The 18,769-nt window shown below is 46.2% G+C and overlaps 1 protein-coding gene across 4 annotated transcripts; it reads left to right on the top strand.

Annotated features, from left to right (window-relative positions):
• The first annotated feature begins 635 nt into the window (after nt 1-635).
• LOC134016114 (solute carrier family 41 member 3) lies at nt 636-17,461 on the top strand. Of its 4 annotated transcripts, none has more exons than XM_062455520.1 (10): nt 636-742; nt 11,224-11,539; nt 13,164-13,271; nt 13,395-13,611; nt 13,703-13,849; nt 14,676-14,820; nt 15,048-15,127; nt 16,125-16,259; nt 16,368-16,516; nt 16,811-17,461. In XM_062455520.1, exons 2-10 carry the CDS (start codon nt 11,249-11,251, stop codon nt 16,982-16,984), a joined length of 1,446 nt encoding a protein of 481 aa, XP_062311504.1. In that variant the 5' UTR covers nt 636-742; nt 11,224-11,248; the 3' UTR covers nt 16,985-17,461. The 4 variants fall into 4 exon arrangements, with proteins under 4 accessions (XP_062311504.1, XP_062311505.1, XP_062311503.1 ...); XM_062455521.1 differs by lacking the exon at nt 636-742 and adding an exon at nt 941-1,056; XM_062455519.1 differs by lacking the exon at nt 636-742 and adding an exon at nt 1,512-1,658.
• Nucleotides 17,462-18,769: the final 1,308 nt, after the last annotated feature.

The raw sequence follows: 18,769 nt of genomic DNA, 5'->3' as shown, positions 1-18,769 counted from the left end.
AGAATGTGTTTTCACTGTGTCACTTTGCTGCCCCTTGGTGGTGAAATGTTGCACTGACAGGCAAACACACACACACACACACACACACACACACACACACACATACACAGTCACACACACACACACAGTCACACACTGTCACACACAGTCACACACACACACATACACAGTCACACACACACACACAGTCACAGTCACACACACACACACAGTCACAGTCACACACACACACACAGTCACACACTGTCACACACAGTCACACACACACACACAGTCACACAGTCACACGTCATACACAGTCACACACACACACAGTCACACAGTCACACGTCATACACAGTCACACACAGTGTCACACACACACACACACACACACACACACACACAGTCACACACTCATGCTGACACACACTCTGACAAGCCAAACAGCAGGCCCGCCTTGCCAGGCTATTCTGAGGAGTTTGAGATACTGACAGTGCTGTGTGTGTGTGTGTGTGTCAATGGATAGTGTGTGTGTGTCACCATCCTCGAAGGAGAGTAAGGAGAGGGGAGGGGGGGCGGTATCCTAATTTGCCAAGCAGGCTGAAATCTAAGACAGCACCCCCCCCCCCCCCCAACACACACACACACCCTTCTCCTACATCCCCCCACATCTTCATAGAAGATCTATTCTCAGACGGTTTCAGAACATCACCACACACTCGAACTCACTAACGGGCTTCACGAGCACCACAGACAATAGGTAAGGACAACAGTCTGGAGATCACAGTGCAGACGCTGTCGCTGTTGTTTGGGAAGGTAGAGATGGGGTGGGAGGAATTGTTCAATGTTGGTCTGGATCTTCACTCAAACAAATCGGCTGTCACGCGAGCAACATTACTGCTCGAACTCGTTGAAATTGAAAATTGGTGATTAATTGATTTATTATTACGAAGTTAACTATGACTGTTGCTTTAGAATATAACGCAGTAGTTTAAGTCGACACTGTGGTTTGATTTCTGCTGTAAGAACGATATGAAAGATGCGTTGATGGTTGAAACTGGGAGACACACAAAGGTAGGAAAACATTTGTAAGTTCGTAGGCTACTCGCCATAACATAATGTGTGTTTGTATGATCAATAACGGCTCTTTCAAGTTCTCTCCAGTTGACGTCGTTCAGATCGATATGTTCGTAACTGTTCACTTTCTCTGGAGGCGGGGTTAAAGGTGCAACTCCAATTTCGAGCCAATCAGATGATTATCTAGACGCAGCGAATAGGTGCGTTCGACTTAATGCAGCGCCGGCGTCGCCTGCAGCCCGGCTGACTTGAAGCAGCCAATGGCATTCTCAGCTTCAAGGCAGCGGTCTGCAGCCGGCTGTCGGCGCCGCCGGTGCTGCATGAAGTCGAATACACCTATTGCAACTTAACCGTAGCACAACCCATTAATTATTGCTTGCGTAGACATGGCGGCCCACAGACTGTACCGTCCGGCTACACTTCGATTTATGAAAGGTAGCTGTTGCGTTTAGCTCATTTAGCCGCAAGAAGTTCTCCGGTTTGTAACTGTTCAAACTGAATTAAACGATGTCTAGCCAAGACTTGCGGACTCACTTCAAGTGAGAGCTGCTTCTGCAATAGCGGTGTAAATGAATGATGAGCCACGGCGTTCATTGAAAGTTTGTAGTGCGTGGTGTGGGTGTGATCAGGTGTGATTATGAGCAGAGTGCGAATTCTACAATGATAATCGGGGGGTCAACTTCTTCTCCAGGGCGTAAAGTAGGCAAATTCTTACGATTACAGGTAAGAACGATATAAAGATGTGTCGACCCCCGACTATTTCAAACCTGATAACCCCTTTGGTCATTTTATCCAAAACACACATTGCTAACCCCTTTGGTCATTTCATCCAAAACACACACGCTAACCCCTTTGGTCATTGACCCCAAAACACACATGCTAACCCCTTTGGTCATTTACCCCAAAACACACATGCTAACCCCTTTCGTAATTTACTCCAAAACACACATACTAATCCCTTTGGTCATTTCATCCGAAACACACATGCTAACCCCTTTGGTAATTTACCCCAAAACACACATACTAATCCCTTTGGTCATTTCATCCGAAACACACATGCTAACCCCTTTGGTCATTTCATCCAAAACACACATGCTAACCCCTTTGGTCATTGACCCCAAAACACTTGCTAACCCCTTTGGTCATTTCATCGAAAACACACATGCTAACCCCTTTGGTCATTTCATCCAAAACACACAAGCTCACCCCTTTGGTCATTTCATCGAAAACACACATGCTAACCCCTTTGGTCATTTCATCCAAAACACACATGCTAACCCCTTTGGTCATTGACCCCAAAACACATGCTAACCCCTTTGGTCATTTCATCGAAAACACACATGCTAACCCCTTTGGTCATTTCATCCAAAACACACATGCTAACCCCTTTGGTCATTGACCCCAAAACACACATGCTAACCCCTTTGGTCATTTCATCCAAAACACACATGCTAACTCCTTTGGTCATTTCATCCAAAACACACATGCTAACCCCTTTGGTCATTGACCCCAAAACACACATGCTAACCCCTTTGGTCATTTCATCGAAAACACACATGCTAACCCCTATCGTAATTTACCCCAAAACACACAAGCTCACCCCTTTGGTCATTTCATCCAAAACACACATGCTAACCCCTTTGGTCATTTTATCCAAAACACACATGCTAACCCCTTTGGTCATTTCATCCGAAACACACATGCTAACCCCTTTGGTCATTTCATCCGAAACACACATGCTAACCCCTTTGGTAATTTACCCCAAAACACACATGCTAACCCCTTTGGTCATTGACCCCAAAACACACATGCTAACCCCTTTGGTCATTTCATCGAAAACACACATGCTAACCCCTTTGGTAATTTACCCCAAAACACACATGCTAACCCCTATCGTAATTTACCCCAAAACACACAAGCTCACCCCTTTGGTCATTTCACCCAAAACACACATGCTAACCCCTTTGGTCATTTTATCCAAAACACACATGCTAACCCCTTTGGTCATTTCATCCGAAACACACATGCTAACCCCTTTGGTAATTTACCCCAAAACACACATGCTAACCCCTTTTGTAATTTACCCCAAAACACACATGCTAACCCCTTTGGTCATTGACCCCAAAACACACAAGCTAACCCCTTTGGTCATTTCATCCAAAACACACATGCTAACCCCTTTGGTCATTTCATCCAAAACACACATGCTAACCCCTTTGGTCATTTCATCCAAAACACACATGCTAACCCCTTTGGTCATTTCATCCAAAACACACATGCTAACCCCTTTGGTCATTTTATCCAAAACACACATGCTAACCCCTTTGGTCATTTCATCCAAAACATACATGCTAACCCCTTTGGTCATTTCATCCAAAACACACATGCTAACCCCTTTGGTCATTTCATCCAAAACACACATGCTAACCCCTTTGGTCATTTAATCCAAAACACACATGCTAACCCCTTTGGTCATTTAATCCAAAACATACATGCTAACCCCTTTGGTCATTTCATCCAAAACACACATGCTAACCCCTTTGGTCATTGACCCCAAAACACATGCTAACCCCTTTGGTCATTTCATCGAAAACACACATGCTAACCCCTTTGGTCATTTCATCCAAAACACACATGCTAAACCCTTTGGTCATTGACCCCAAAACACACATGCTAACCCCTTTGGTCATTTTATCGAAAACACACATGCTAACCCCTTTGGTAATTTACCCCAAAACACACATGCTAACCCCTTTGGTAATTTCATCCAAAACACACATGCTAACCCCTTTGGTCATTTCATCCGAAACACACATGCTAACCCCTTTGGTCATTTCATCCAAAACACACATGCTAACCCCTTTGGTCATTTCATCCAAAACACACATGCTAACCCCTTTGGTCATTTCATCCAAAACACACATGCTAACCCCTTTGGTCATTGACCCCAAAACACACATGCTAACCCCTTTGGTCATTTCATCGAAAACACACATGCTAACCCCTATCGTAATTTACCCCAAAACACACAAGCTCACCCCTTTGGTCATTTCATCCAAAACACACATGCTAACCCCTTTGGTCATTTTATCCAAAACACACATGCTAACCCCTTTGGTCATTTCATCCGAAACACACATGCTAACCCCTTTGGTCATTTCATCCGAAACACACATGCTAACCCCTTTGGTAATTTACCCCAAAACACACATGCTAACCCCTTTTGTAATTTACCCCAAAACACACATGCTAACCCCTTTGGTCATTGACCCCAAAACACACAAGCTAACCCCTTTGGTCATTTCATCCAAAACACACATGCTAACCCCTTTGGTCATTGACCCCAAAACACATGCTAACCCCTTTGGTCATTTCATCGAAAACACACATGCTAACCCCTTTGGTCATTTCATCCAAAACACACATGCTAACCCCTTTGGTCATTGACCCCAAAACACACATGCTAACCCCTTTGGTCATTTACCCCAAAACACACATGCTAACCCCTTTGGTAATTTACTCCAAAACACACATGCTAACCCCTATCGTAATTTACCCCAAAACACACAAGCTCACCCCTTTGGTCATTTCATCCAAAACACACATGCTAACCCCTTTGGTCATTTTATCCAAAACACACATGCTAACCCCTTTGGTAATTTCATCCAAAACACACATGCTAACCCCTTTGGTCATTTCATCCAAAACACACATGCTAACCCCTTTGGTCATTTCATCCAAAACACACATGCTAACCCCTTTGATCATTTACCCCAAAACACACATGCTAACCCCTTTGGTCATTTCATCCAAAACACACATGCTAACCCCTTTGGTAATTTCATCCAAAACACACATGCTAACCCCTTTGGTCATTTCATCCAAAACACACATGCTAACCCCTTTGGTCATTTCATCCAAAACACACATGCTAACCCCTTTGGTCATTTCATCCAAAACACACATGCTAACCCCTTTGGTCATTTCATCCAAAACACACATGCTAACCCCTTTGGTAATTCACCCCAAAACACACATGCTAACCCCTTTGGTCATTGACCCCAAAACACACATGCTAACCCCTTTGGTCATTTCATCGAAAACACACATGCTAACCCCTTTGGTAATTTACCCCAAAACACACAAGCTCGCCCCTTTGGTCATTTCATCCAAAACACACATGCTAACCCCTTTGGTCATTTTATCCAAAACACACATGCTAACCCCTTTGGTCATTTCATCCAAAACATACATGCTAACCCCTTTGGTCATTTCATCCAAAACACACATGCTAACCCCTTTGGTCATTTCATCCAAAACACACATGCTAACCCCTTTGGTCATTTAATCCAAAACACACATGCTAACCCCTTTGGTCATTTCATCCAAAACATACATGCTAACCCCTTTGGTCATTTCATCCAAAACACACATGCTAACCCCTTTGGTCATTGACCCCAAAACACATGCTAACCCCTTTGGTCATTTCATCGAAAACACACATGCTAACCCCTTTGGTCATTTCATCCAAAACACACATGCTAAACCCTTTGGTCATTGACCCCAAAACACACATGCTAACCCCTTTGGTCATTTTATCGAAAACACACATGCTAACCCCTTTGGTAATTTACCCCAAAACACACATGCTAACCCCTTTGGTAATTTCATCCAAAACACACATGCTAACCCCTTTGGTCATTTCATCCGAAACACACATGCTAACCCCTTTGGTCATTTCATCCAAAACACACATGCTAACCCCTTTGGTCATTGACCCCAAAACACACATGCTAACCCCTTTGGTCATTTCATCGAAAACACACATGCTAACCCCTATCGTAATTTACCCCAAAACACACAAGCTCACCCCTTTGGTCATTTCATCCAAAACACACATGCTAACCCCTTTGGTCATTTTATCCAAAACACACATGCTAACCCCTTTGGTCATTTCATCCGAAACACACATGCTAACCCCTTTGGTCATTTCATCCGAAACACACATGCTAACCCCTTTGGTAATTTACCCCAAAACACACATGCTAACCCCTTTTGTAATTTACCCCAAAACACACATGCTAACCCCTTTGGTCATTGACCCCAAAACACACAAGCTAACCCCTTTGGTCATTTCATCCAAAACACACATGCTAACCCCTTTGGTCATTGACCCCAAAACACATGCTAACCCCTTTGGTCATTTCATCGAAAACACACATGCTAACCCCTTTGGTCATTTCATCCAAAACACACATGCTAACCCCTTTGGTCATTGACCCCAAAACACACATGCTAACCCCTTTGGTCATTTACCCCAAAACACACATGCTAACCCCTTTGGTAATTTACTCCAAAACACACATGCTAACCCCTATCGTAATTTACCCCAAAACACACAAGCTCACCCCTTTGGTCATTTCATCCAAAACACACATGCTAACCCCTTTGGTCATTTTATCCAAAACACACATGCTAACCCCTTTGGTAATTTCATCCAAAACACACATGCTAACCCCTTTGGTCATTTCATCCAAAACACACATGCTAACCCCTTTGGTCATTTCATCCAAAACACACATGCTAACCCCTTTGATCATTTACCCCAAAACACACATGCTAACCCCTTTGGTCATTTCATCCAAAACACACATGCTAACCCCTTTGGTAATTTCATCCAAAACACACATGCTAACCCCTTTGGTCATTTCATCCAAAACACACATGCTAACCCCTTTGGTCATTTCATCCAAAACACACATGCTAACCCCTTTGGTCATTTCATCCAAAACACACATGCTAACCCCTTTGGTCATTTCATCCAAAACACACATGCTAACCCCTTTGGTAATTCACCCCAAAACACACATGCTAACCCCTTTGGTCATTGACCCCAAAACACACATGCTAACCCCTTTGGTCATTTCATCGAAAACACACATGCTAACCCCTTTGGTAATTTACCCCAAAACACACAAGCTCGCCCCTTTGGTCATTTCATCCAAAACACACATGCTAACCCCTTTGGTCATTTTATCCAAAACACACATGCTAACCCCTTTGGTCATTTCATCCAAAACATACATGCTAACCCCTTTGGTCATTTCATCCAAAACACACATGCTAACCCCTTTGGTCATTTCATCCAAAACACACATGCTAACCCCTTTGGTCATTTAATCCAAAACACACATGCTAACCCCTTTGGTCATTTCATCCAAAACATACATGCTAACCCCTTTGGTCATTTCATCCAAAACACACATGCTAACCCCTTTGGTCATTGACCCCAAAACACATGCTAACCCCTTTGGTCATTTCATCGAAAACACACATGCTAACCCCTTTGGTCATTTCATCCAAAACACACATGCTAAACCCTTTGGTCATTGACCCCAAAACACACATGCTAACCCCTTTGGTCATTTTATCGAAAACACACATGCTAACCCCTTTGGTAATTTACCCCAAAACACACAAGCTCACCCCTTTGGTAATTTCATCCAAAACACACATGCTAACCCCTTTGGTCATTTCATCCGAAACACACATGCTAACCCCTTTGGTCATTTCATCCAAAACACACATGCTAACCCCTTTGGTCATTGACCCCAAAACACACATGCTAACCCCTTTGGTCATTTCATCGAAAACACACATGCTAACCCCTATCGTAATTTACCCCAAAACACACAAGCTCACCCCTTTGGTCATTTCATCCAAAACACACATGCTAACCCCTTTGGTCATTTTATCCAAAACACACATGCTAACCCCTTTGGTCATTTCATCCGAAACACACATGCTAACCCCTTTGGTCATTTCATCCGAAACACACATGCTAACCCCTTTGGTAATTTACCCCAAAACACACATGCTAACCCCTTTGGTCATTGACCCCAAAACACACATGCTAACCCCTTTGGTCATTTCATCGAAAACACACATGCTAACCCCTTCGGTAATTTACCCCAAAACACACATGCTAACCCCTATCGTAATTTACCCCAAAACACACAAGCTCACCCCTTTGGTCATTTCATCCAAAACACACATGCTAACCCCTTTGGTCATTTTATCCAAAACACACATGCTAACCCCTTTGGTCATTTCATCCGAAACACACATGCTAACCCCTTTGGTAATTTACCCCAAAACACACATGCTAACCCCTTTTGTAATTTACCCCAAAACACACATGCTAACCCCTTTGGTCATTGACCCCAAAACACACAAGCTAACCCCTTTGGTCATTTCATCCAAAACACACATGCTAACCCCTTTGGTCATTGACCCCAAAACACATGCTAACCCCTTTGGTCATTTCATCGAAAACACACATGCTAACCCCTTTGGTCATTTCATCCAAAACACACATGCTAACCCCTTTGGTCATTGACCCCAAAACACACATGCTAACCCCTTTGGTCATTTACCCCAAAACACACATGCTAACCCCTTTGGTAATTTACTCCAAAACACACATGCTAACCCCTATCGTAATTTACCCCAAAACACACAAGCTCACCCCTTTGGTCATTTCATCCAAAACACACATGCTAACCCCTTTGGTCATTTTATCCAAAACACACATGCTAACCCCTATCGTAATTTACCCCAAAACACACAAGCTCACCCCTTTGGTCATTTCATCCAAAACACACATGCTAACCCCTTTGGTCATTTTATCCAAAACACACATGCTAACCCCTTTGGTCATTTCATCCGAAACACACATGCTAACCCCTTTGGTAATTTACCCCAAAACACACATGCTAACCCCTTTTGTAATTTACCCCAAAACACACATGCTAACCCCTTTGGTCATTGACCCCAAAACACACAAGCTAACCCCTTTGGTCATTTCATCCAAAACACACATGCTAACCCCTTTGGTCATTTAATCCAAAACACACATGCTAACCCCTTTGGTCATTTCATCCAAAACATACATGCTAACCCCTTTGGTCATTTCATCCAAAACACACATGCTAAACCCTTTGGTCATTTTATCCAAAACACATGCTAACCCCCCTTTGGTAATTTCACCCAAAATACACATGCTAACCCCTTTGGTAATTTACCCCAAAACACACAAGCTAACCCCTTTGGTAATTTACCCCAAAACACACATGCTAACCCCTTTCGTAATTTACCCCAAAACACACAAGCTCACCCCTTTGGTCATTTCATCCAAAATACACATGCTAACCCCTTTGGTAATTTATCCCAAAACGAAAATGCTAACCCCTTTGGTAATTTCATCCAAAACACACATGCTAACCCCTTTGGTCATTTCATCGAAAACACACATGCTCACCCCTTTGGTAATTTACCCAAAACACACATGCTAACCCCTTTGGTCATTGATCCCAAAACACACATGCTAACCCCTTTGGTCATTTTATCCAAAACACACATACTAAACCCTTTGGTCATTTCATCCAAAACACACATGCTAACCCCTTTGGTCATTTCATCCAAAACACACATGCTAACCCCTTTGGTCATTTCATCCAAAACACACATGCTAACCCCTTTGGTCATTGATCCCAAAACACACATGCTAACCCCTTTGGTCATTTTATCCAAAACACACATACTAATCCCTTTGGTCATTTCATCCGAAACACACATGCTAACCCCTTTGGTCATTTCATCCAAAACACACATGCTAACCCCTTTGGTCATTGATCCCAAAACACACATGCTAACCCCTTTGGTCATTTTATCCAAAACACACATACTAATCCATTTGGTCATTTCATCCGAAACACACATGCTAACCCCTTTGGTCATTTCATCCAAAACACACATGCTAAACCCTTTGGTCATTTCATCCAAAACACACATGCTAACCCCCCTTTGGTCATTTTATCCAAAACACACATGCTAATCCCTTTGGTCATTTCATCCAAAACACACATGCTAACCCCTTTGGTAATTTCATCCAAAACACACACGCTAACCCCTTTGGTCATTTCATCCAAAACACACATGCTAACCCCTTTGGTCATTTCATCCAAAACACACATGTTAACCCCTTTGGTCATTTACCCCAAAACACACATGCTAACCCCTTTGGTAATTTCATCCAAAACACACATGCTAACCCCTTTGGTCATTTCAACCAAAACATACATGCTAACCCCTTTGGTCATTTTATCCAAAACACACATGCTAACCCCTTTGGTCATTTCAACCAAAACATACATGCTAACCCCTTTGGTCATTTTATCCAAAATACACAGGCTAACCCCTTTGGTCATTTCATCCAAAACACACATGCTAACCCCTTTAGTCATTTCATCCAAAACACACATGCTAACCAGAGTGCGAATTATACAATGATAATCCGGGGGGTCAACTTCTTCTCCAGGGCGTAAAGTAGTTTAGGATTACAGATAAGAACGATATATAAATGTATCGACCCCCCCAACCGGTTGTTTTTACCTCTTTTGGGGGGGTCCAAGTCTTAATTAGGGGGGTCAAGCCCCTCCCATAATTCGAACCCTGATTATGAGAGTGCGTTTTAACACTTGTAAGAATCAAGCTAGTCTGGTCGCGAACATCTAGCTAAAGTTTGGTGCCATCATGCATGGCGATATTACATGTATCGAACCGTACAATGTTACCTGGAAATGAAAAAAAGTCACGCAATGACAAGAAATTGTGTTGATCATGCCACTAAGTAACAAGCCTGCCTTGAAAATGCAAGAAGTAGAAAGTAGCCTACAGATATTTGTGTAAAACATTTTAAAAAGTTGTCATACAAATAAACAGTGAACAAAGTACTGATACCACACATTAGGCCTACAGTAATGATGTATTTGTGCTCTCTGCAATCAGTTGAGCATGCATATTTGTCAGTCGGATCGGATTACCTTATTAACACATAATGATCAGTGAAGCATTAACGTAATTTAACCAGTTGAGTGTTTTTATCAGTATATATAAGTATTGATCAGTTCTACAAGTATTTATCAGTTGAGTAGATAAGTATTGATCAGTTCTACAAGTATATATCAGTTGAGTAGATAAGTATTGATCAGTTCTACAAGTATTTATCAGTTGAGTGTACCGAACAGCAAATGCCATCTTGATCAGTTGACCATATTTATATTTATTTAATCACTTGAGCACATTGCCTGGTCTCCTCTTCAGACAGACCATCCTCGGGAAGCCCACCATGCCACCAGAGGAGCAGCCTCGCCAGAGGAAGAAATCCTCCAAGAAATCCAAATCCAAGAAGGGCAAAGGGCATGCCAGTGGGTCTCTTGACCGCCTAGGGGGCTCCTTCGATGGGCAGGAGGATCTACCGGTGCCCCTGGTCCCGGCTCCGGCCTCCAGGAAGCCGGTGAAGGAGGAGGCGAAGCCAGCGGAGGAGTCCTCAGTAGCGATCTGCCTGCAGGTGGTGTTCCCCTACCTGCTGGCTGGGATGGGCATGGTGATGGCGGGCATGGTGCTGGACAGTGTGCAGGTGAGTCTGCTGGGGGGTGGGACAGGTGAGGAGAGGAGCGAGGGTGAGGAATAGAGAGAGGCTGACAAATGGACTGTGAAGGATGGAGTGGGGATGATGTAAGATGAGGGATAGTGGGGATGATGATGATTGGTGTGAGGATGAGGGATGGAAGATGTGGGATGGAGGCAGGTTGAGGGATAGTGAGGATGAGGGCTGGGATGAGGGCTGGGATGAGGGCTGGGATGAGGGCTGGGATGAGGGCTGGGATGAGGGCTGGGATGAGGGCGGGATGAGGCGTGGGATGAGGGGTGGGATGAGGGTGGGATGAGGGTGGGATGAGGGTGGGATGAGGGTGGGATGCTGACAGATGTGTGGAGGAAACATTTGACATGTCTGTCACACAACCGGAGCCTCTTGGTTACGTGGACCAATCGTGATGGAAAATCATTCAATTGGTTTCAAGCGAGTCAGGAAGGTGGAGCCAGGAGGGAGATCTCCCTCCTTCTCACTCTGCATCCTCACCATCTCCTTCCTCGTTTTCTTTCTTCATGTTCTCTCTCTCTCTCTCTCTCTCTCTCTCTCTCTATCTCTCTCTTTCTCTCCCTCTCACACCCCTCTCTCTATCTCTCTCTCTCTATCTCTCTTTCTCTATCTCTCCCTCTCACACCCCTCTCTCTCTCTCTCTCTCTCTCTCTCTCTCTCTCTCTCTCTCTCTCTCTCTCTCTCTCTCTCTCTTTCTCTATCTCTCCCTCTCACACCCCTCTCTCTCTCTTTCTCTCTTTCCCCCCTCCCCTCTCTCTATCCCTTTAACTCTATCCCTACCTCTCCTCTCTTTCCATCTTGTTTTCCATCCTGTCGGGTCTGTTCTCAGCCTCTGTGTCAGAGAGCAGGTCTCAGTCATGTGTTTCTGACAGGTCCTGTTAAAACAGAGGGAGGTTTACTAGCTGCCAGATAGTTTTAGCTATCTGCTAAAATAGCCAGTAGCTAGCTGTTAGCTTAGCCATCAGCAACCGCAGTCCTACAGTTAGCATTAATCGCTAGCTAGCTGCTAGCCATGGTGGTGACTCATCTGGAGCTACAGCTCTGCTACCAGAGGAGGAAGCTACGTGGCGTTTCCTGTCAGCTGACACGCTTCCCGCACGATTTCCTGCCGGAGAGCGCCAGGAGTGTGGCCGCCCAGGTGCTGCTGCCCTACCTGGTGTGTGGCATGGGCATGGTGTCAGCGGGCATCGTCATGGATACAGTAAAAGTACATACGTCCTGTGCTGTGTTTTCTGAGTTGAAGGTGTGTGGGGGGCGTGTGTGTGTGTGTGTGTGAGGGGTATTGTGTTTGTGTGTATGTATGTGTCAGTGCCTATATTGGTTATGCTAAACCCAGATGTCTATTTTTATGTTGTGAGTAGAGAGGGAGAGAGAAAAGGAGAGGGATTTATAAATATCCCTGTGTGTTCATTTCTAAATGTGTGTTTGAACAGGCTGGAGAGAGGCAGGGCTGGACAGAGGCAGAGCTGGAGAGAGGCAGGGACGGAGAGAAGCAGGGCTGGAGAGAGGCAGGGAGGGATAGAAGCAGGGCTGGAGAGAGGTACACTCTCTAATTCTATTTCTGTGTGTGTCTTGGCATGTGTGTGTGTGTGTGTTCCAGCACTGGGAGGTGTTCAGGGTGATCACGGAGGTGTTCATCCTGGTTCCTGCTCTGGTGGGGCTGAAGGGGAACCTGGAGATGACCCTGGCTGCACGCCTCTCCACTGCTGTGAGTCACTCCTCCTCTCCCTCCTCCTCTCCTTCCTCCTCTCCCTCCTCCTCTCCCTCCTCTCCTCCATCTACTCATCCTCCTTCGTCACCATCTCTCTGTGTGCTTGTGTGTGTGTTCCAGTCTAACACGGGCCAGCTGGACGACCCAGCCCAGCAGTGGATTCTGGTGAGCAGCAACCTGGCTCTGATCCAGGTCCAGGCCACGGTGGTGGGCTTCCTGGCCGCGCTGGCGGCCGTGGCGCTGGGGGCGGTGTCTCGGGGAGGGGTGGATCTGGACCAGGCGGCCGTGCTCTGCGCCAGCAGCATCGTCACAGCCTTCGTAGCGGCGCTCTCTCTCGGTACGGGGGGCGGAGGAGGTTCACAAGCGGTCACACACGAGCGATGCACACCTGGGAACTTACACTCATACCCCCCCCCCCCCTCCTCCAGGCCTGGTGATGATTGGTGTGATCCTGGGCTCCAGGAAGGTGGGCATCAACCCAGACAACGTGGCCACGCCCATCGCCGCCAGTCTCGGTGACCTCATCACCCTGTCTCTGCTGGCCACTGTCAGCTCCACACTGTTCCAGTATAGAGGTTAGTGTGTCAGCTACACTGTTCCAGTGTAGAGGTTAGTGTGTCAGCTACACTGGAACAGTATAGAGGTTAGTGTGTCAGCTACACTGTTCCAGTGTAGAGGTTAGTGTGTCAGCTACACTGGAACAGTATAGAGGTTAGTGTGTCAGCTACACTGTTCCAGTGTAGAGGTTAGTGTGTCAGCTACACTGTTCCAGTGTAGAGGTTAGTGTGTCAGCTACACTGTTCCAGTGTAGAAGTTAGTGTGTCAGCTACACTGGAACAGTATAGAGGTTAGTGTGTCAGCTACACTGTTCCAGTGTAGAGGTTAGTGTGTCAGCTACACTGTTCCAGTATAGAGGTTAGTGTGTCAGCTACACTGTTCCAGTGTAGAGGTTAGTGTGTCAGCTACACTGTTCCAGTGTAGAGGTTAGTGTGTCAGCTACACTGTTCCAGTGTAGAGGTTAGTGTGTCAGCTACACTGTTCCAGTGTAGAGGTTAGTGTGTCAGCTACACTGTTCCAGTGTAGAGGTTAGTGTGTCAGCTACACTGTTCCAGTGTAGAGGTTAGTGTGTCAGCTACACTGTTCCAGTGTAGAGGTTAGTCTGTCAGCTACACTGTTCCAGTGTAGAGGTTAGTGTGTCCGCTACACTGTTCCAGTGTAGAGGTTAGTGTGTCAGCTACACTGTTCCAGTATAGAGGTTAGTGTGTCAGCTACACTGTTCCAGTGTAGAGGTTAGTGTGTCAGCTACACTGTTCCAGTGTAGAGGTTAGTGTGTCCGCTACACTGTTCCAGTGTAGAGGTTAGTGTGTGTGTATGTGTATAACTCAGCCTCTCTGTGCCCAGGTGTGTGGTACCTGTCTCCCCTGGTGTGTGTGCTGTTCCTGGCGATGCTCCCTGTGTGGATGAAGCTGGCCAGGCGCAGCCCTCAGATCACAGAGGTGCTGCGTTCAGGCTGGCAGCCTGTCATAGTGGCCATGTCTATCAGCAGGTAGGTACACACACACACACATGCAGACATGCATGCATTCACACATCTAATCACACACTCACAGTCACATAAAACCCATAAACTCTATCTACATCGACACACTCTGTCAACACTGTAGCTACATATACACACAGTGACACATAGGTTAACAGCCTCTCTATCTCTGTTTCTACCTCTATCTCCTTGTGTGTGTGTCTCTCTCTCTGCCTCTCTCTCTGTCTCTGCAGTTTTGGAGGTCTGATCCTGGACCAGACAGTGAGTGATCCTAAGTTCGTGGGCATGGCTGTCTTCACCCCGGTCATCAACGGTGAGCGTGCCAGCTCTCTCTCCGCTCATCCTTTAAGCAGGATCCTGACACTTGTGTTTTGTGTGTAAAATTGAGTAAAAAGCAGTTGTTGTTACTGTAGGGTGGTATGCATGGGGATTGGGCTTATTCCAGATATCAAGTGTGAAGGACCTAACCCTTCTGAATGACTATTTCTAGATATGGTTGTGAGTGTGAAAGGAAATCAGTGCTTCATCAATAGAGTTTTATTCTGTTATTGTTTTTTGAAATAGAGGTCTAAAACGTCAAAACAAAAATCCTTAACATTATGAAACGTAATTGTTCTTAAAATGTTTCTGAACCTCTTGGTGGCAGTAGAGATTTAGTGTGTGTATGTCTAACACAGTGTGTTCTGTGTCAGTGTATTTTGTACTTGTCTCTGCAGGTGTGTGTGTTACTAAGTGTGTTTTGTATTGAAATCACGTGACTGTGACTTCTGGGGGAGGGGGAGGGAGAGAGGGGGAGAGGGAGAGGGAGAGGGAGAGGGAGAGAGGGGGAGTGAGGGGGGGGAGGGGGAGAGGGAGGCAGAGAGACTGGTGTTGTGTGTGTCTGGTTCGGTTTTCTTTAATAAGCATGAGGTGTTTATAGGCAGCAACAGGCGTTACTCTACGTGGTGTGACATGGTTTAATGGCAGCATACTCAAGAAGTTAACCTACTTCTCTTTTTCCACCTCTCTCTCTTGCATCTGTTTCTATTTGTATCTCTGCACTTGTTCTACTCCCTCCATCCCTCTCTCTCTCTCCCTCCCTCTCTTTCTCTCTCCCTCCTCTCTCTCTCTCTCTCTCTCTCACTCACTCACTCACTCACTCACTCTCTCTCACCGTCTCTCTTCCTCCGTCTCTCTCTCTCCCTCCCTCATTCAACCCCTCCTTTCTCTAAATAAATCTTACCCTCTCCCCCTTCTATCCCTGCCTCTTCTCCCCTCTCTCACTCTTTCCTCACCCCTTCTGCCCCCCCCCCCTCTCCCTGTCTCCCCAGGGGTGGGGGGGAACCTGGTAGCTATCCAGGCCAGCCGGATCTCTACCTACCTGCACTACTGGAGTCTACCTGGAGTCCTGCCCTACAGCATGAGACAGCACTGGCCCAGCCCCTTCATCACCTTCCTGTCCCCAGGTAATACACAGGCCCAATCCAGCACCTGTCACCAGGTAACATACAGGCCCAACCCAGCACCTGTCCCCAGGTAATATACAGGCCCCTTCACCACCTTCCTGTGCCCAGGTGTGAACTCCAAGTCGGCGCGTGTCCTCTTCCTATTGGTGATTCCGGGTCACCTGGTGTTCCTCTACGCCATCTCTCTGCTGCAGGGAGGACACATGACCATCTCGGTGTTCTTCACCTGCTGCTACCTCTGTGCTGCCCTGCTGCAGGTACGACGCACAAACCAAACAACCCCTTCACTGTGTTCTTCACATGCTTCCACATGTGCTGTAGGGAAAGAGTATAAATCTAACAGCAGGGTAAGAGTACAGTCTCCATCAATGTAGCCCGATGTGCAACCCTGCTGCAGGTTAGGGAGTATAAATCAAACTAACCCTAGAAAAACCCCTGTCACCAAGGCCCGCCCCGCCGTCACCAAGGCCCGCCCCCCCTGTCACCAAGGCCACCCCCACATGATGGATAGTCTGTTGCAATTGGCTGACTGCTGTCCGTCACCCTCCCAGGTGGGCATCCTGCTGTACCTGGCTGACCTCATCGTGCGTCTGATGTGGAGGCGGAGCCTGGACCCAGACAACTTCTCTATACCCTACCTGACGGCGCTGGGCGACCTGCTGGGAACCGGCTTCCTGGCCCTCTGCTTCCGCTCTGTCTCATTGGTCCAGGACCTGGAACCCTAACTGGCTCTGCCTCACCTGGAGACCTGGAGCTGAACACTGATTGGCTGATTTTCTTTTTGCATAATTGTCTCCTGGCAGGTTATGCACCTGTGTCGCCGCCCGTCTCTGGGGGAGCAGGACTGAACTGCTCCACGCCCGTCTCTGGGGTAGCAGGACTGAACTGCTCCACGCCGTTTTTTGGGGGACTTTTTCGTTGTGTTGTTTGAGGGTTCGGGTTTTACGTTTTATTTATTTGACAACTCACCTGGAGGCTGTTAAACCTGGGGACCTGTGACTGGAACAGCTGTTACACCTGGAGACATTACAGCCGTCCTCCTCAGAATGTTTTAAAAAGCACAGATGATGGTGCCACCTTGTTCTGATAACGTGTGTGTGTGTATTACTACATACACACAAGGCCTGGGAGTGTGTGGACTAACAGCCTGTGTTTGAGATCTACCAGGCATCACCACACACTGCATTAAACTCTCTCCTTTATCCCTCTCCCTCTTTCTTTCTCCTCGCTCTCTCTCCATCTAAGATGAATTTGTCTCAGAAGCCCAGTGGCTCTAACACTACACCACCTGTGACTGGATCAAAACGTGTTTATAATACTTTGTGAACTAAGGGGGCTACCTCTGGACCTAATAAATCACTGGGTGTAACTGGAATACTTCTGGGTGAATTACCTCTGGGTAGGACTTCCAGGGTTGCGGAAGGCTGAGCAGATTGAGCTGTGAGGGTGTGGAGTGAGTCTTCTGCCTCTTAGTGGCGAGGAGGAGTCTTCTGCGTCCTAGTGGCGAGGAGGAGTCTTCTGCCTCTTAGTGGCGAGGAGGAGTCTTCTGCGTCCTAGTGGCGAGGAGGAGTCTTCTGCGTCTTAGTGGTGAGGAGGAGTCTTTTGCGTCCTAGTGGCGAGGAGGAGTCTTCTGCGTCCTAGTGGCGAGGAGGAGTCTTCTGCGTCCTAGTGGCGAGGAGGAGATGTGTAGGGATGTACACTTGGCCGACGGGATCGAACCCGCCACCTCAGACTCCCCGAGCGCGAACACTACCAACTACGCCAACAAAACACAGCGAGGGAGGGATTAATACTGAAAGCTAGTTAGACAATGACATCACCATGTGGTAATCTGGTTTTCATTGGACCAGACAAAATTGTGTTTTTAATTTAAACGTGTTATTAACGGCGTTAACGCAAACCCATTTTAACAGCGTCAATTTTAGCGAGATTAATGTTCTTTTTGGCCTAGCAAACTTTGAATTTTTTTTTTCACATGCTGTTGCAACAACTACTGACTTTTGAAAAACTACAACACCACACCGGATCTAGATAAACCGGAAACAAAACAACAGGCACGCCGCTCACACTTGTTTGGGCTTGCCAGCCGGCTAAAGAGTAGTAGGCTAACGTTACGTTTTGAGTGGATGGCGAGCGCGAGACGCCGAAATGGATGCCAAAACCCATTCTGATTAAGATTCTGAATGGAAAGTTTACTTTTAAAAAGTTGCCAAATGGTTCCATTGACAAGACCAAAGTGATCTGTGTGTTTTGTCGTTGTGAACTGAGCTATAATCGCAGCACGTCCAGTCTGAAATACCACTTGATGGCCAAGCACACAGCTGATGCGAATTATCCGCCCCCTTGTCAAAGCCAGGCGCTTGCAATGTTGTTTTAAATTAAAAAAAAAACATTTGCACTAAGCAATCCGATCCACTTTTCCATGTTGATAAGAGCGTTCAAATTAGAAAAAATGGGACAAAAAGAAATTAAGGGACATTTAGAATAGATAAAAATGTGCGATTAATCGC

Source organism: Osmerus eperlanus, unplaced genomic scaffold (assembly GCF_963692335.1).
Source record: "Osmerus eperlanus unplaced genomic scaffold, fOsmEpe2.1 SCAFFOLD_121, whole genome shotgun sequence".
NCBI classification, from domain to species: domain Eukaryota; kingdom Metazoa; phylum Chordata; class Actinopteri; order Osmeriformes; family Osmeridae; genus Osmerus; species Osmerus eperlanus.
This window is presented reverse-complemented; position numbering and strand designations above follow the sequence as displayed.

Coding starts and splice junctions, on each gene's coding strand:
- LOC134016114 (XM_062455520.1), top strand. CDS start 11,249: ATGCCACCAGAGGAGCAGCCTCGCCAGAGGAAGAAATCCTCCAAGAAA. Junction 11,540..13,163: donor TGGTGCTGGACAGTGTGCAG/GTGAGTCTGCTG, acceptor TGTGTGTTCCAG/CACTGGGAGGTGTTCAGGGT. Junction 16,517..16,810: donor TCTGTGCTGCCCTGCTGCAG/GTACGACGCACA, acceptor TCACCCTCCCAG/GTGGGCATCCTGCTGTACCT.